General features: G+C 39.9%; 1 protein-coding gene across 5 annotated transcripts in view; it reads right to left on the reverse strand.

Moving 5' to 3' along the window:
- The window catches only part of OFD1 (OFD1 centriole and centriolar satellite protein), a 63,402-nt gene that overhangs the window by 42,974 nt on the left and 2,916 nt on the right, over positions 1-17,512 (reverse strand). For 2 of the 5 annotated variants that reach the window (XM_061137351.1, XM_061137347.1), the window contains exons 1-5: positions 17,202-17,453; positions 16,799-16,923; positions 9,125-9,325; positions 6,222-6,290; positions 6,103-6,133 (exon numbers count right to left, since the gene is read on the reverse strand). In XM_061137351.1, coding sequence (XP_060993334.1) covers positions 6,103-6,133; positions 6,222-6,290; positions 9,125-9,325; positions 16,799-16,891 — 394 coding nt within the window. In that variant the 5' untranslated portion in view covers positions 16,892-16,923; positions 17,202-17,453. Of the gene's footprint in view, positions 1-6,102; positions 6,134-6,221; positions 6,291-9,124; positions 9,326-16,798; positions 16,924-17,136; positions 17,454-17,512 lie in introns of those variants that run through there. The other 3 variants (XM_061137348.1, XM_061137349.1, XM_061137350.1) reach the window with 3 other exon arrangements.

Genomic DNA, 17,512 nt, shown 5'->3' on the forward strand with positions numbered 1-17,512 from the left:
GTCAGTTCTGCAGGGCTTTCCACAGGCCCCTAGACCCCTACTTAGTTCCACTTCCCCCCTCCCTCCTCCACAACCCCCCTAAGAAGGATATGGCTAATCTCTTCCTCTATCCACTCATTTCTTTATGAGTATGAATCCCCTACCTTATACTTTGGTAATTACAATTCATAGGTAATTCTGTAACTCATATATATAACCCAATCTTCTATTTTGTTGCTCCAACTGTTCTAGCTTTGGGGGCACTTTCATCGTGAGTTTTTTTCTTAAGTACTTCCTTAGGCTCTAGCACTGTAAGGGGCTCCAGGCTCATTATCTTGGCTAGTCTCTGCTCCATTCTGGGAATCAACTACTGCTCCAAGGAGCCCTGGTTCCGATCATCATGGAATGGTTTTAGAAACTGAATCTTAGCACTGCAGACTGGGCTTGAGGTGTGCTCATTGCGACTGGGGTGTCACTGCTTCTAGCCCCTCAGCCTTCAGAGTAAGGAAATATGAATGTACACTAACCTATGTATACATGCTGCTGCTGTTAAGTCGTTTCAGTCATGTCCGACTCTGTGCGACCCCATAGACAGCAGTCCACCAGGCTCCCCCGTCCCTGGGAGTCTCCAGGCAAGAACACTGGAGTGGGTTGCCATTTCCTTCTCCAATGCATGAAAGTGAAAAGTGCAAGTGAAGTGGCTCAGTCGTGTCTGACTCTTAGTGACCCCATGGACTGCAGCCTACCAGGCTCCTCCATCCATGGGATTTTCCAGGCAAGAGTACTGGAGTGGGTTGCCATTGCCTTTTCCATATGTATAAATACTTATTTATAAATATCTCTATGTCTCATCCATATCTATGTTAAGCTAAACATGAGTTTATACAGATATCTCCAATGCCATCATTACCATATGAATCTTAGCCTCCTCCTGTTTATCTCTAAGTTTCCACCTGGCTCCCACCATCTCCTATTCCCTTACTGTATTGTTCAACTCCAGCTCACACATATAACGGTTTCAAAACTGTCAACCAACACCCCCATGAGAAGTAACTCTCACCTTGACTACATAGCCTATGTATAGTTTCTTCTGTCTTCAGTCGCAGTCTTCATCCCTCTCCAGAGCTAGACAGGTAGGCAGATTTTTCCCCACTCCCTTCAGTGAGGTTACTATGGTTACATTGTTTTGTCACAATCAGCATTTAATCCTGAGGTCACCTGACCTCCTACCCTTGCATACAGGAAGGCTCACTCTTTGTAAAGCTCTACAGGATTTGATAAATGTCTAGTACCATGTATTCTACCATTACAGTAATTTAAGAACACTTTCACCACCCTAAAAAACATCCTATGCTTCCCCTCCTCAACCTGCTACCCCTTCCCTCCACATCCTTAGCAACCACCTAGCAACAAGGTGGTCAGGTGTGCTGACCACCTCTATAGCTTTGCCTTTCCCAGGATGTCACATATATGGAATCATAGACCATGGAGCCTTTTCAGAGGGGCTTCTTATATTAACAACACAGAGTTGTGATTCATTTCTCTCTCTGCTTGATAATGCTATCAAGCTATCAAGCTTCATGGCTTGATAGCTCACTCCTTTTAGCTGAATAGTATTTCCCTGTTGGGATGTACCACAGCCTGTTTATCCATTCACCCACCAAAAGACATCTTGTTTGTTCCCAATTTCTGGCAACTGTAAATAAAGTTGCTATAAACATTCACATACAGTTTAAGTCACTTGGGTAAGTACCTAGGACAAGGACTGGTGGATCATCCAGTAAGACTATGTTTAGTTTTACCACCAAACTACTCCCCCCCACAAGCGGCTATACCATTTTGTATTTCCACCAGCAATGAGTGAGAGCATCTGTTACTCCACATGCTTCCAGCATTTAGTGTCATAGGTGAGCTGGATCTTAGCCATTCCAATAGGTGGGAAGTGTTATCTCATTTCTGTTTGAACTTCCATGTCTCATAACAAATAACATGGAGCACCTTTTGATACGCTTACTTGCCATCTGCTTATCTTCTTTGGAGAGCTACCTGTTCAGACCCCTTGCTCATTTTTCAACTGACTTGTGTCTTCACTGTTGAGTTTTCAGAGTTCTTTGTATATTTTTGACACAAGTCCTTTATGGGATGTCTTTTGCCAATACCCTCCCCCATCCGTAATTTGTCTTTTCACTCTCATAGAAAGGCAATTTTAAATTTTAACAAACTCTAACTAGTCTATTTTTTTCTTTCATTTAATCATGCTTTTGATGTTTGTATCTCATCACCAAAACCCAGGTCACAAAGATTTTCTCCTAATGTTTTCTTCCAGAAGTTATATCGTTTTGTGTTTTATATTTAGATATATGCTTCATTTCCAGTTAATTTTTGTGTAAGCTGTAAGGTCTGTGTCCAAGTTCACTTTTGTGCATATGCATGTCCAATTGCTCCAGCATCACTTGTTGAAAAGTCTAAATTTCCTCCACTAAATTGCTTTTTCCTTTGTCAAAAACTAGTCAACTATGTTTGTATAGACCTATTTTTGGATTCTCTATTCTGTCCCGCTGATCTATTCTTTTGTCAATCACAGGTAAGGATTTTAACTTTCAAAAAGAAGAGCCAGTGTCCAAATTCTCCACCCAGCTATTTTCTGGGTACCATTTATCTCTGAAAGAAAAAAATATGTGTGGGAAGGATGTGTGAGTGGAATCTAGGGGAAAGTACCAAAACCATCCAACAGATCCACATCCTCAAAGTATAAACACAGTTAGATAAGACCAAAGATCTCTGTCAGGAAATACACAACTGTCAGGTACAAAACATCTTCCTACATGTTTTTTGATGGTCTCAATTTCTTGATGCCAAAGCTCCAGTACTTTGGCCACCTGATGTGAAGAGCTGACTCACTGGAAAAGACCCTGATGCTGGGAAAGATTGAAGGCAAAAGGAGAAGGGAGCGACAGAGGATGAGATGGTTGGATGGCATCACTGATTCAACAGACATGAATCTGAGCCAACTTCGGGAGATAGAGGACAGGGGAGCCTGGCGTGTTGCAGTCCATGGGGTCTCAAAGCATTGGACACAACTTAGCAACTGAACAATAACAATTTCTTAATTGGAAGTCACCAATTTTAAAATCATTTCATTGTAACGGTAGCTGTTTTACTGTTAGCCAAGAGTTTAATCCAAATTATGCCACTAGGATACCCGAAGTGTCTGCAACTCAGTTTTTCTTACTTTCAGGGATTTTATTAGGAGGCTGGGTGAAGCTGGTATGAGATGTTGACCCGACGTCTTTCTGAACTAGAAAGACTCAAAGAGCTAGTTTAAAAGCGAAAAGCTATTTTTAATAATATACATACCTAGAAATAAGTGGATTATTTAAAAACCCCTTACAGCCCCTAATTCCTTCCTGAAATAGTTACACTACAGACAGCAACTATTTACTTAGACCTGTGCTGTCCAATGTGACAGCTAGTAGCCAAAAATCATGTAGCTATTTAAACCGTAATCTCAGTTCCTCACACCAATCACATCTGAAGTGCTCAATAACCCCATGTGGCTAGTGGCTACCATATCAGAAAACACAGATTCAGACATTTCCATCATCACAGAGTTACACTAGACACCACTGTCTTAGAATCTACAACCTTGGATCACCTATCATCCTCAGCTTCAGTAAGGATGAGCTACTCTGCAGGTGGTTTATCTTGTGATCCAAATATTATATACAGCATGGATAAGCAACAAGATCCTACTGTACAGCACAGGGAACTATGCTTAATATCCTATGATACTGGATATGTGGGAAAGAATATGAAAAAGACTTTACATGTATGTATAACTGAATCACTTTTCTGTACAGCCAAAATCAATGCAATACTGTTAAGTCACCTATACTCCAATAATACAATGAAGTGAAGTGAAGTGAAAGTCGCTCAGTTGTGTCTGACTCTTTGTGACCCCATGGACCATACAGTCCATGGAATTCTCCAGGCCAGAATACAGGAGTGGGTAGCCTTTCCCTTCTCCAGGGGATCTTCCCAATCCAGGTCTCCCACATTGCAGGCGGATTCTTTACCATCAGAGCCACAAGGTAAGCCCAACAATACAATAAAGTAAAACAAAAATAGAATGTCGTGTGATTCACTTATCCTCTGCTAACATTACGCTCAGGAGACCAGGCAGTTAAGTGACAGACGAATGACTGGCAGAAAGTAGGTACTCAAGTGTTTGCCGAATGGTAATTAATGAATGTTCCAATGAGGATGGTAGTAACGTTGGAAACAGACAAAATCCAGGAGCATACCAACATGAAAGGGCCATTACATCATGTTACAGATTTTTTGAAAAGCTCTAAATAACAGCTATGCAACACAGGCAGGTTACTGGCTTACGTTCATACTACCAAGTCCATCAAGTCTAGGCTGTGGCCTGGCACTCACAGCAGCTGTAAAGAGAGAAAGAACCTCAGCTTCCCTCCTTCCGTGTAGGCAAAAATCCACCTCCTTCACCTCTCCGCTCCCTGTCAGCCTCCTCGGCTTTTACACAGGATAGGGCACCGCACTTCACTCCTGGCACCCCTGCTCACCCAGAGTGTGGGGATGTCTCCCCACACCAAACCATACTCTTCTGAGGCCAGCTGCGTGTCCTACAATTTAGCTCAATTCTGGCACCTGTCTACCTGGAGCTAGGAACTGATCCCACAGGTGAAGGGCCTCACTCCCACAACACTGATCCCCCACCTCTCCCAGATATACTAACACATCCTTCAGATGCCGGCCCCAAGCCCAGGTTGTCACCTTTGCTTCTGAGCAATGGCTATTGATAGGAGAGGCCATCCTCCTCCTTGGGCTTGTTGAATGTGTCCGACAGCTCACAGAACTCAGTGAAGCGCTTAGACCTGGCAGTTTATTAAAGGACATGATAAAGGATACAGATGAACAGCTGAACAGGAGAACTGCACAGGAGCAGAGCAGGAGCCTGGAGTTCCATGTCCTCTCCAGGCATGCCACTCCCCCAGCACCTCCACCTGCTCACTGACCTGGAAGCTCTCTGAACCCCGTACTTTTGGGATTTATGAATCATCACACATGCGTGACTGACTATTAACACCATTTTTAGTCTTTCTCCCTTCAACAGAATGGGCGGCAGGGCTGAAAACCCCAAGCTTCTAATCACGGCTTGGTCCTTCTGATGACCAGCCCCTATCCAGGAGCATGCCCAGTGCTGGCTCATTCAAACAAGAGACATCCAGAAACTACAAGGGTTTCTGGGGTCCTGTGTCAAGAACTGAGGTCAAAGACCAACACCAGAACAAGAGCTGCTCCATGTGCTCTTAGACATTACATGGATTTGGGGAGCTGTGTGCTGGGACTTGGGGGCAGAGATCAATATATATTTTTTCTATTATCTCAGAGTAGTTGGGCTTCCCAGGTGGCGCTAGTGGTAAAGAACCCACCTGCCAATGCAGGAGACTTAAGAGACGAGGGTTCAATCCCTGGGTCAGGAAGATTCCCTAGAGAAGGAAATGGCAATCCACTCCAGTACTCTTGCCCAGAAAATTCCATGGACAGAGGAGCCTGGAAGGCTACAGTCCATAGGGTCACAAAGAGTGAGACATGACTGAAGCAACAGCATCAGATCTATATAAACACTTGATTACAAAAATAACATACAACATACAGTTCATTCTTCAAGCAAATATGAACACAATACTCGATATACTGTACTTGGGGGATATCTAGGACACAAAGACGGATGCCTAAACTGTTCTCTTTGTTTTGGAAATGTTCCATACAGTGGGTATCTTAAAAAAAAAAAAAAACTAGCTTTCAACCTGTTGTAGGGCTTTTGATGCTATCTCTAGCTTTCTTATTTGAGTAAGAGCTATCTTAAAAGGTTGAAAATTGGGGGAAAAGGATCCACATCTGTCAAGACAGATGAATGGTTCTATTTTAAAATGAACTGCCACAAGAAAAAGCTGATGATTCAATTTAAATTCCCTCTTTAAATGATTCAATTTAAATTCCCTATTCTTCTACCTAAAAACTATTAGCTTCATATTTTTATACAAAAAAACACATAACAAAAATGTTCCAATTCTCTACAAAGATGAAGTCTCCTACCTTTTTGGTTTTCTTTATCAAATCCTGAAATCTGTTAAAAGAAAACAGTTTACTTTCATTCAACTATTCAGTTATTATTAACAAACCAAAGCAGATTATTAAAAATTAAACAATCCTACCAGTGACTTGTAGAGATTGGATTCAGGACTGATTTTAAAAAGATGCAATAGATTCTTCATAGTAAATGCCTTAAAAAAGAAAAAGTACACATATTTTAAAATCAATGATTAAGTGATGATTTAAGCTGTTTCCCAATATAAGACTAAAAATCATGGTTCAGACTAAACAAGCTTATAAATACATGCTAATAACGTAAAATGTAAATTTTCTCATACTATTAAATAAATTACACTAAACTTTGAAGTCAAAAGGATAAAATTTCTCTTGATCATGTAATTAACCTCCAAATAATTCACATCAAAGATGATATACCTGGGGCTTCCCTGGTGACTCAGTGGTGAAGAATCTGCTTGCCAATATGGAAGACATGAGTTTGATCCCTGGTCTGGGAAGATCCCACATGCCAGGGAGCAGGTAAGCCTGTGCACCACAACTATTTTATTTAAATTGTGGCTGTTTATTTAAATTACACTAAACTTTGAGGTCCCGAGTTGATGGGGACCTCAGGGAACCTCTCACGTTACCTCAGGGGAGTCAGGCCTCCTTTCGAGTTGCAAGGGGGAACGCTGGATTGCTCTCGAGTCGCTGCAGGGGAATTGAGAGTCATCTCACGTAGAGGGGGGGGACCTCATGGTTTTTCTCGAGTTGCGGTGGAAAGCTCGGGGTTCCTCTTGAGTTGCGACGGGAACCTGAGGGAACCTCTTGTGTTGCCTCAAGGGAGTCAGGCCTCCTTTTGAGTTGCGAGGGGGGTACTTTGGATTGCTCTCGAGTTGCTGCAGGGGAATCGGGCCTCATCTCGAGTTGCAGTGGGAAACTCTACAGCTTACATGCTACAACTACTGAAGCCCCTGGGCCAGAGAGCCCGTACTCTACAAGAAGAGAAGCCCCGGCAATGAGAAGCCTCATGCTAAAACAAAAAGTAGCCTGCTTGCCACAACTAGAGACAAGCACACGCAGCAACGAAAACCCAGCACAGTCTAAAATAAATTCAAAAATTTTTTTAAGTATCTTTAAAAAATGACATGCCTGACAGAAATAACAGAAATGGTTGATGGCTTACAGCTGACACTCAAATATCTGAGTTCACCCATGAACATGTGAGTATATTCCAGGGTTTCTCAATGGCAATGATGTTTTAAAATTACTATTGCTTCAAAATGGAAATAAACTAAGTTTTTACTCTCTTTGAAACTATGAATGTTTAAAGCTATTTTAGATATACCTGTGGTCAAACATTTTGAGTAATTTTTTTTTATTTTATTTATTCTGGTTGCACTGGGTCTTCGTTGCTGTGCATGGGCTTTCTCTAGTTGTGGCCAGTGGGGGCTACTCTTCACTGCAGTGCGCAGGCTTCTCATTGCAGTGGCTTCTCTTATTACAGAGCATAAGCTCTAGGGCTTGGGAGCTGATTTGCTCTGCAGCACATGGGATCTTCCCAGGCCAGGGAATCGAACCCGTGTCCCCTGCATTGGCAGGAGGATTCTTAGCCACTCCACCACCAGGGAAGTCCCTTGAGTAAATATTTTTAACATGGATTTCTACTATCATGTGTATTGTTTATTATGTCTACCCTGAGGACATTGATATAATCTTCAGTTAGTTTTCCTTTAAAGAAAATATTTTATAGTACAGAAACCTTTAAGTGTGTAAACTACATCAGTGCTATAACTATGTGATTGACTATTATTCGTTTGAGTGGCAAAATTGTGAAATATGAGAAATACAGATGGAAGGGTCAAAAAGGAATTTCTAAGGCTGGTAAAATTTGGTTGTTTAAATATACTGTATCTATCCATTATTTATTTACTTAAGTATTTATGTACGTATTTGGCTGGGCTGGGTCTTAGTTGTGGTATGTGAGATCTAGTTCCCTGACCAAGGACTGAACCCAGAACCCCTGCATTGGGAGTGTGGAGTCTTAGACACCGAGCCACCAGGGACGTCCCTATGCAGGATATTTAAATTTTAAGTTTTTCCAATAACAACTCCGTTGTTCTCTTACAACTTCTGAGTATCCACTTCTGGGCATTTATGGCCAAGATAAACAGCAAAAACACAGGGACAACCCCAAGACTGAACCCTGATGTAAACTACAGACTTCAGGGGATAATGAAGTGCCAATGTAGGTTCACTGAATGTAAAAATGTACATAGTAGAAAATGCTGGGGTTGGGGGGGAGGCTATGCTTGTGTGGGTCAGGGGGCAGATGGGCCATCTCCCTTTGTGTTCATTTTTGCTGTGAAATTTAACTGCTATAAAAAAATTAAGTCTTTAAAAAAACCCAGAAAGTTGGCTATATCTACCTTTAAAATAACAAAGTGTAACTACCATGTTCAATGGTTGGTGGAGAGACAGTTAAAATAATTAGGAAAAAGCTGTTTCACTATTTAAGAACTCCACAGGTTTTTAAAAGGTACTTATTCTTCTCTTACTTAATCACAAACAGGACAAGTATCTGAAGAGACTGTAGCAGAGTCAAGAAAGTACATTGTAGATGTAGATTAATGCCCTGGTTGCCACTTACAAATCATGTCAGTTTGAGTAAATCATTTCACCCCTCCAGAGGCTGGATCCTCACCTCTAATCCATCACCTATTTGCAGAGTGACCAGCAGCACTAGTCTCACAACAGATGTTCAACATAAATGGCAGTTTAGGGTCTCAGACTACATAGAGTGTCAGGTCAATTCTAGCTCCAAAACATCACAATTTTATAAAGACAAACCAAGCCACCAAGGAACTGATAATGATGTTAGATTTCATACTCCTTTGTCGCATTATTAACAAATACATGATGTAATTTCAGAGACAAAAAAGAAACAGACCCAGCTCTCTAGGGAGCACTTAGCTATTACCTGAGGAAGAAGCTACCAACACAAAGTTCAGAAAAGCAAAGATGTTACCTTTTCTTTTGCCAAACCACTTTCCGGAAAGAAGACAGAAAGCGAATACTCATAGCCACATCTCTGTAAGTGATCGGCCACTAGAGAGTTGGAAGCTCCTATTAAGAGGGAGCTCTCTTCCACTGAGATGGATGGGGACTGCACTTTGCCATTTAGAACAGGGTGCATCAGTTCGTGAATCAGCTGGTTTCTGAGTTGTGTCTAGAACAAATACAAAAATTAAACAAAAGAGAAAACAATTTCAGCAGGACTTTTTTCCACTGGAGGTACACGGATTTGTCACATGAATTAGAATCCTTCCTTTTACTTCCAGAATGGTTCAAGATTCATGGCCAAAAGTTAGGAACCTTCTCCTTTGCACCCTGTGAGACAAACAGCCCAGTAGGTTCTGGAAAGAGCAGCTTGACTGGGGGTGAGCCACAGCGTGGTGAGACTCACTTCACTTTCCAGTTCAGGAACTTTTCATTGGGGTTTCAAATATAGGAGAAAACTTGGCTACTCCCTCACTTCTCTGCAGGTTATTGGAGGAGATGAAAATATCTGGTTAAATACGTTAAAGTATATTAATCAAAGTAAAATAAGGTTCCCCAAAGGGAAATAATATATGCAAGAGAGAAATCAGTAAACCCAAAAACACTTATTAAGATTCACTTTCATGTGGACTGTTTATAATTCTAGACACTGTAAAACATAATTTTCCTCTATCTTACAAAGGAGAAAATTAAGGTTCAAGGCGGCTAATTTTCTCAAGGTTATAACATGAGCATCATTATTCCTTTGGGTTTTAAGAAAATCCCCTAAGTTATTTGAACTAATGGATATTTATTTTAAGTATTTTGCACATAATCTGGAAACATACAATTGGGCCGAGTTTAAGAGTACACTGCCTAGATTCATGGCACTTCAGCAGTAAATAACATCTAAGAAATTGTTATTAATAGAATACAAACAAGAAACAAATGGAGATCTTGTTACATCTCTTCTATCCTTTAGCTAAAGAGCAGAAAGTATATACTTAGTAGTGTGGAACAGAATTTATTATATGTATATTTAAAATCCTATAGTAAACAACACTTTTACACTAAATGAATATACATGCTTTGCCTCATCTGATGCAGTTAAGTAACTGAAAGAAAACTATAGCCTTCCCCACCAGTAAAATGTAATGGTTTAATTTAATTTGAAACATAGGGGAGAAGAAATATATTCAGATCCAGCTTAATTAAAAGCATTTAAAGTGTCTTGCAAACAAGTATTGAAATGGGCAAGAATTAAATTAGGGATATAAGTTGGGTTAAACGAAAAGAAGAGTAGCAAACAGTGGAATGACATTACAGAAGAATTTCCATCTAGACAAACACAAAAAGCACACCATCTACCACTTGCTAGAAGGAATCCAAAAAGTGGCTGGGGGCTTTCCAGAAGCCAGTGCAAAGCAGGAAATCTATTTTCAGAATTCAAGCCTGCAATGCCCCTAAGACAGAAATAAGGACAGAGCCCTCACCAGAAAATCTGCCTATTAAAAATTTCTCCCCTAAAAGCACTGGGGAGTTTGGGATTTTGAGCATGAGCCACCTATTCTCCTTACTTGGCCCTGCAATAAACCTTTCTCTGCTTGAAAAACAAACAAACAAAAAACCCCCACAAATGTTGTGGGGGGTGGAGGGGAAGTGGGAGAGATGAAAATTATGGACCCTCAGCACACCTCTCAGAAATCGACAGAGTATAAAACCAACATTACACTATCCAGTAAGGATCTCACTCATATTCAATGGACAAATCAAAAACTTAACAGACAAGCAAAAGCGAAGAGAATTCAACACCACCAAATCAGCTTTACAACAAATGTTAAAGGAACTTCTACAGACAGGATACACAGGAGAAGAAAAAGGCCCACAAAACAAACCCAAAACAATCAAGAAAATGGTGACAGGATCATACATATGGACAATTACCTTGAATGGAGATGGATTAAATGCTCCAACCGAAAGACACAGACTGGAAACAAGACCCATGTACATGCTGTCTGCAAGAGACCCACGTCAGACATAAAGACACATACAGACTGAATATGAGGGGATGCAAAAAGATACGCCATGCAAATAGAAATCAGAAGAAAGCTGGAGTAGCAGTACTCATATCAGACAAATAAGACTTTAAAATAAAGACCATTATAAGAGACAAGAAGGACACTGCATAATGATCAAGGGATCAATCCAAAAACATACAATTATAAATATATATGCACACAATATAGGAGCATCTCAATGTATAAGGCAAATGCTAACAGCCATAAATGGGGAAATTGACAGTAACAATAATAGTGGTGGACTTTAACACCCCACTTACACCAATGGACAGATCATCCAAGACAGAAAATAAGGAAACACAAGCTAGAAATGATACATTAGACCAGATAGACTTAATTGATATTTATAGGACATTCCATCTGAAAGCAGCAGAATACACTTTCTTCTTAAGTGCACATGGAACATTCTCCAGGAAAAATCACTTCTTGGGTCACAAATCAAGCCTCGGCAAGTTTAACAAAATTTAAACTGTATCAAGCACCTTTTCCAACCACAATGCTATGAGATTAGATATCAGTTACAGGAAAAAACTATTTTAGAAAAACACCTGGAAGCTAAACAATACACTAAATAACCAAGAGATCACTGAAGAAATCAAAGAGGAAATTAAAAATACATAGAAGCAAATGAAAATGAAAACACAATGACCCAAAACTTGCAGAGCACACAACAAAAAGCAGTTAAAGGAAGGAAGTTTATAGTAATTCAATATCACCTCAAGAAACAAGAAAAATCTCAACAATCTAACGTTACACCTAAAGCAACTAGAGAAAGAACAACAACAAAATCCTGTAGTAGAAGAAATCATAAACATCAGAGCAGAAATACATGGAATAGCAACAAAGAAGACAACAGCAAAGATCAATTAAGCTAAAAGTTTGTTACTTGAGAAGATGAACAAAATTGATAAACCTTTAGCCAGATTCATCAAGAAAAAAGGGGAGAGGATTCAAATCAATAAATTAGAAATGGAAAAAAAAGAAATTACAGCTGACTCCACAGAAATACAAAGGATAAGAGACTACTACAAGAAACTAAACACCAATAAACAGGACAACCTGGAAGAAATGAACAAATTCTTAGAAAGGTACAACCTTCTAAGACTGAACCAGGAAGAAATAAACAGATCAATGACAAGTAATAAAATTGAAACTGTAATTTAAAATCTTCCAACAAACAAAAGGCCAGGACCAGATGGCTTCACAGACCAATTCCAACAAACATTTAGAGAACAGTTAATATCTATCCTTCTCAAATTCTTCCACAAAACTGCAGAGGGAGGAACAGTCCCAAACTTGTTCTACAAGGCCACTATGACCCTGATACCACAACCAGACAAAGATATCACAAGAAAATTACAGACCACTATAACTGATGAACACAGATTGAACAATCCTCAACAAAACACTAGCAAACAGAATCCAGCAACACGTTAAAAGGATCATACACCATGATCAAGTGGGATTTATCCCAGGGATGCAAGGATTCTTCAATATACATAAATCACTGTGATATACCATATCAACAAGTTGAAGAATAAAAAGCATATGATCATCTCAGTAGATGCTGAAAAAATTTGACAAATTTCTATATCCATTTATGATAAAAAAAAAAAAAAGAAACTCTCCAGAAAGTGGGCATACAGGGAACCTACCCCAACAAAAGCCCGGAATAAAGGCCGCATACAACAAACCCACAACTAATAACATTCTCAATGGTGAAAACCCAAAAGCATTTCCTCTAACATAAGGAACAAGACAAGGATGTGCACTCTCACCAATATTATGCAACATAGTTTTGGAAGCCCTAGCCATGGCAGTCAGAGAAGAAAAAGAAATAAAAGGAATACAAGTTTTAAAAGAAGTTAAACTCTCACTGTTTTCAGATGTACTCTACGTAGAAAAATCCTAAAGATGCCACCAGAAAAACTACTAGCACTAATCCATGAATTTGGCTTGCATTCCTATACACTAACAATGAAAGATCAGAAAGAGAAATTAAGGAAACAATCCCATTTACCAATGCAACAAAAAGAATAAAACACCTAGGAATAAATCTAAGGAGGCAAAAGGCGTGTACTCAGAAAAGACGGATGAAACAAAGTAAAGAGGATATAAACAGAAATAGATGTGTTAGATTGGAAGAATATTGTGAAAATGACTCTACTACACAAAGCAATCTACAGATTCAGTACTGCTGCTGCTGCTGCTAAGTCACTTGAGTCGTGTCTGACTCTGTGCGACCCCATAGACGGCAGTCCACTAGGCTCTGCCGTCCCTGGGATTCTCCAGGCAAGAACACTGGAGTGGGTTGCCATTTCCTTCTCCAATGAAGGAAAGTGAAAAGTGAAAGTGAAGTCGCTCAGTCGTATCCAACTCTTCACGACCCCATGGACTGCAGCCTACCAGGCTCCTCCATCCATGGGATTTTCCAGGCAAGAGTACTGGAGTGGGGTGCCACTGCCTATCAAATTACCAATGGCATTTTTCACAGAATTAGAACAAAAATTTTCACAGTTTGTATGGAAATACAAAACACTCCAAATAGCCAAAGCAATCTTGAGAAAGAAAAACAGTTGAAGGAATTAAGCTCCCTGACTTCAGACTATATTAGAAAGCTACAGTAATCGAGACAGTATGATACTGGCAGAAAAACAGAAATACAGATCAGATCAATGACACAGGATAGAAACCCATAGACAGGCCAACACACCTACCATCACATAATCTGTGAAAAAGGAGACAGAAACATACAATGAAGAGAAAACAATCTCTTCAGTAAGTGATACTGGGAAAACTTGACAGCAACATGTAAAAGAAGGAAATTATAACATTCTCTAACATGATACAAAAAATAAACTCAAAATGGATCAAAGACACAGATGTAACACTGGACATTATAAACTCTTACAGGAAAACATAGGAAGAACACTCTGATATAAATCACAGCAAGATCTTTTTTGACCTACCTCCTACAGTAATAATAAAAAAATTTTTTTAATAAATAAATGAGACCTAAATAAACTTAAAAGCTTTTGCAGAGCAAAGGAAAACATAAACAAAACGAAAAGACAACTCTCAGAATGGGAGAAAATATTTGCAAATGAAGCAACTGACAAAGGATTTATCTCCAACATACACAAACATCTCATGCAGCTCAATATCAAAACAAACAACCCAGTCAAAAAATGGGCAAAGATCTAGACATTTCTTCAAAGAAGACATAAACATAGTCGAGAGGTACATGAAAAGATGCTCAACATCACTAATTATTAGAGAAATGCAAATCAAAACTATAGTGAGTAATCAGCTCACACTGGTCAGAATGACCATCATCAAAAAATCTACAAACAATAAACGCTGGAGGGAGTGTGGAGAAAAGGGAACCCTCTTGCACTGATGGTAGAAGTGTAAATTGATACAGCCACTAAGGAGAACAGTATGGAGTGCCTTTAAAAAGCTAAAAATAGAACTACCCTATGACCCAGCAATCCCACTACTGTGCATATATCTTGAGAAAACCATAATTCAAATAGACACATGTACCCCAATGTTCACTGGAGCACTATTTACAACAGCCAGTACACAGAAGTAACCTAAATGTCCATCGATGGATGAATGGATAAAGATGTGGTACATAAATACAATGGAATATTATTCAGCCATAAAAGGAAATGAAATTGAGTCATTTGCAGAGATGTGGATGGACCCAGAGTCTGCCATACAGAGTAAAGTAAGTCAGCAAGAAAGAAACAAATATCATATATTAACTCATGTACGTGGAATCTAAAAAAAAAAATGGTACACATGAACCTATTTGCAGGGGAGGAATAGAGACACAGACATAGAGAAGGAACATGCAGACACAGGGGAGGGGGAGAACGCATGGGAAGATTAAGAATGACATATATACACTACCATGTGTAAATAGACAGCTAGTGGGAAGCTGCTATAAACACAGGGAGCTCAGCTCGGTGCTCTGTGATGACCTAGAGGGGTGGGATGGTGGGTTCAAGAGGAAGGGAGGAATATATAGGTGATTCACTTCATTGTACAGCAGAAATTAACACAACATTGTAAGGCAATTATACACCAATTTAAAAAAAGAAACTGACAGACCAGATTCAAAATAAGGAAAAAGATTTCATAAATTTTATTTAACAGATACTGATATAACTTTGGACTTAACCATTAAAATAAATTCTTTTCAAACACTCAAACAGAATGTGAATTAGACCACTAAACACTTCAGGGAATTTCAAAAATTAGAACTCACCCAAACCAGTCCTTAAATTGAGAAAATAAATTAGCTCAGACTGAGAAAGTAAAAATTCTTCCTGTCATTGATGAAGCTAAAGTAACAGAAACCGAATGGTCAGCTGCAAAGAACAAAGAGTATTTCTGAGGGTAGGCTGCAGCTGTAAAGAGAACACGGCTAGCATAATCCTGATACCAAAGCCATAAAAAGGATAATGATAAGTCACTATCAATGGTGACCACACACATGAAGTATAATCCTACTAAACTAAATCCAAAGCACAGTAAAAGAACATACACCATGCCTAGATGCAAAAAACGTTCTGCATAAGAAAGTGGACTAATGCACGACATACTACAATTAATTCCAAGTAGGTTAAAGACTTAACTGCAAAAAAATGAAACCCTTTTAAAAACTTAAAAATTGCATTTTCAAAAAAATTGAATATTCATTCTTAGTGGAAATGACTTACTGAGAATAATCAGTAGAAAATAGTGAACAAGAGATTTGACCATAGAAAAATGCAACTTTAGCCTTTTTAGAGCCAAAATAAAATTGAACACCAACAGTATTGTCACAAAATGGAAAGATGACTAATTTGCCATTAAAAGAGCATACATCAATAAGAAATACATGAATACATCAATAAGAAATACATCAATAATAGAACACTAGCACTCTAGGGGAAAAAAACAGGCAAGGGGAACATGTCACAAACAGACAAAACAGTATGCCAATTGGTTGTGTTAGAGATGACGTCTCTCCTGTATGTTTTTCTATATTTCAGATGAGTTTGAAGTATTTTTAAGGTACAAAAACCATGGAGCAGCCAGAAGAAAAAGTTTTCCCTCTATTTCCTACTTTAAGTGTAAAATACTTTTATGAAATACATATAGAAAACACATTTGAGCCAATCCTACTTCCTGCTGTTAATTCATACACAAAGTGTCTTAAGAAATATTTGCTGCTTAAGTATTTATACCTTTCAATATATTTTAAAGAAGAAATTTCTCTTTCCCCAAACTTTTCTCCAGTAAGTAGTCCCTTAATGTTTCCTATAAGGTATCAATATCCTCCATTCAAATATGAGTATTACAAAACCACTTAATAACTCAGGAACATCTAAGATTTCTTAAAGAAAAAAGTTACTAAAATGTGTTTTTTTAACGATTAAAGAGTTACACGGGAACAGAGCAATATAACTCACCAACACAATCTGTGTATCACGCCAGTTTTAAAACCCAAGACATGGATGTATTTACATGTACTACCTTTCACGGGTTACACTTGAAAAATCTACCTTAACAGATATGCCTAAAACTGATACCTTGAGTGTGTCCAGTACACCCCGATCCTTAAACGTCTGGTACAGCTTTTTGCGCAGATCATCTTGACTCAACACATCAGATTTGGGGAACATGATGGACCAGAAGAGAATCGGTTATGGTTTACCTGGCGGGCAGAGCAGAGGGGATGTTAAATTCTGCACACAGACCAATGGTCTCCAAGGAATCCCTCACAAGCCCAGGCGAGAAAGGCGTTTTAACGGAACCAAAGGCTTCACTTCCGCCCGCCTCGAGGAGGCGGCAGGTGTATCTACCTGAGCCATCGGGTGTCGGCTTCCTCCCGAGCCCGCCCCACCGTGCCCCAAGTTTGAGTCCGAACCTGGGATGCAAGCCCTGGCCTAGGGGAACCCCTGCCTTCAGAGTCCTGCCTCAACCCCAGAGTACCAGGAGGAACAAGGTGAACCTTCCGCTTCGCACTGCGAACTAGGAACTCGGACAGAGACGCGCACTTCTTGGAAGTTCTGATAGGTGGGCGTGGCTATGGCCCACGCGCGACTCTCACGGGCGGAGACCGGAACACTGAAGTCTAGAGAAAGTGCAGCATCGGCCGGAATTCGCGCCGCCCAGAGCCGATCCCAGCCCTCCCCGCCGTCCGGCAAACAGAACAGCCTTCGTCTAGGGCATTACGGCGCAAGCGCCAAGCTGCGTAGGGCTGCGGCAGGAAGCTCCGCCCACTACGCGAGGGCGGTACCGCG

This window comes from Dama dama, chromosome X (assembly GCF_033118175.1).
Source record: "Dama dama isolate Ldn47 chromosome X, ASM3311817v1, whole genome shotgun sequence".
NCBI classification, from domain to species: domain Eukaryota; kingdom Metazoa; phylum Chordata; class Mammalia; order Artiodactyla; family Cervidae; genus Dama; species Dama dama.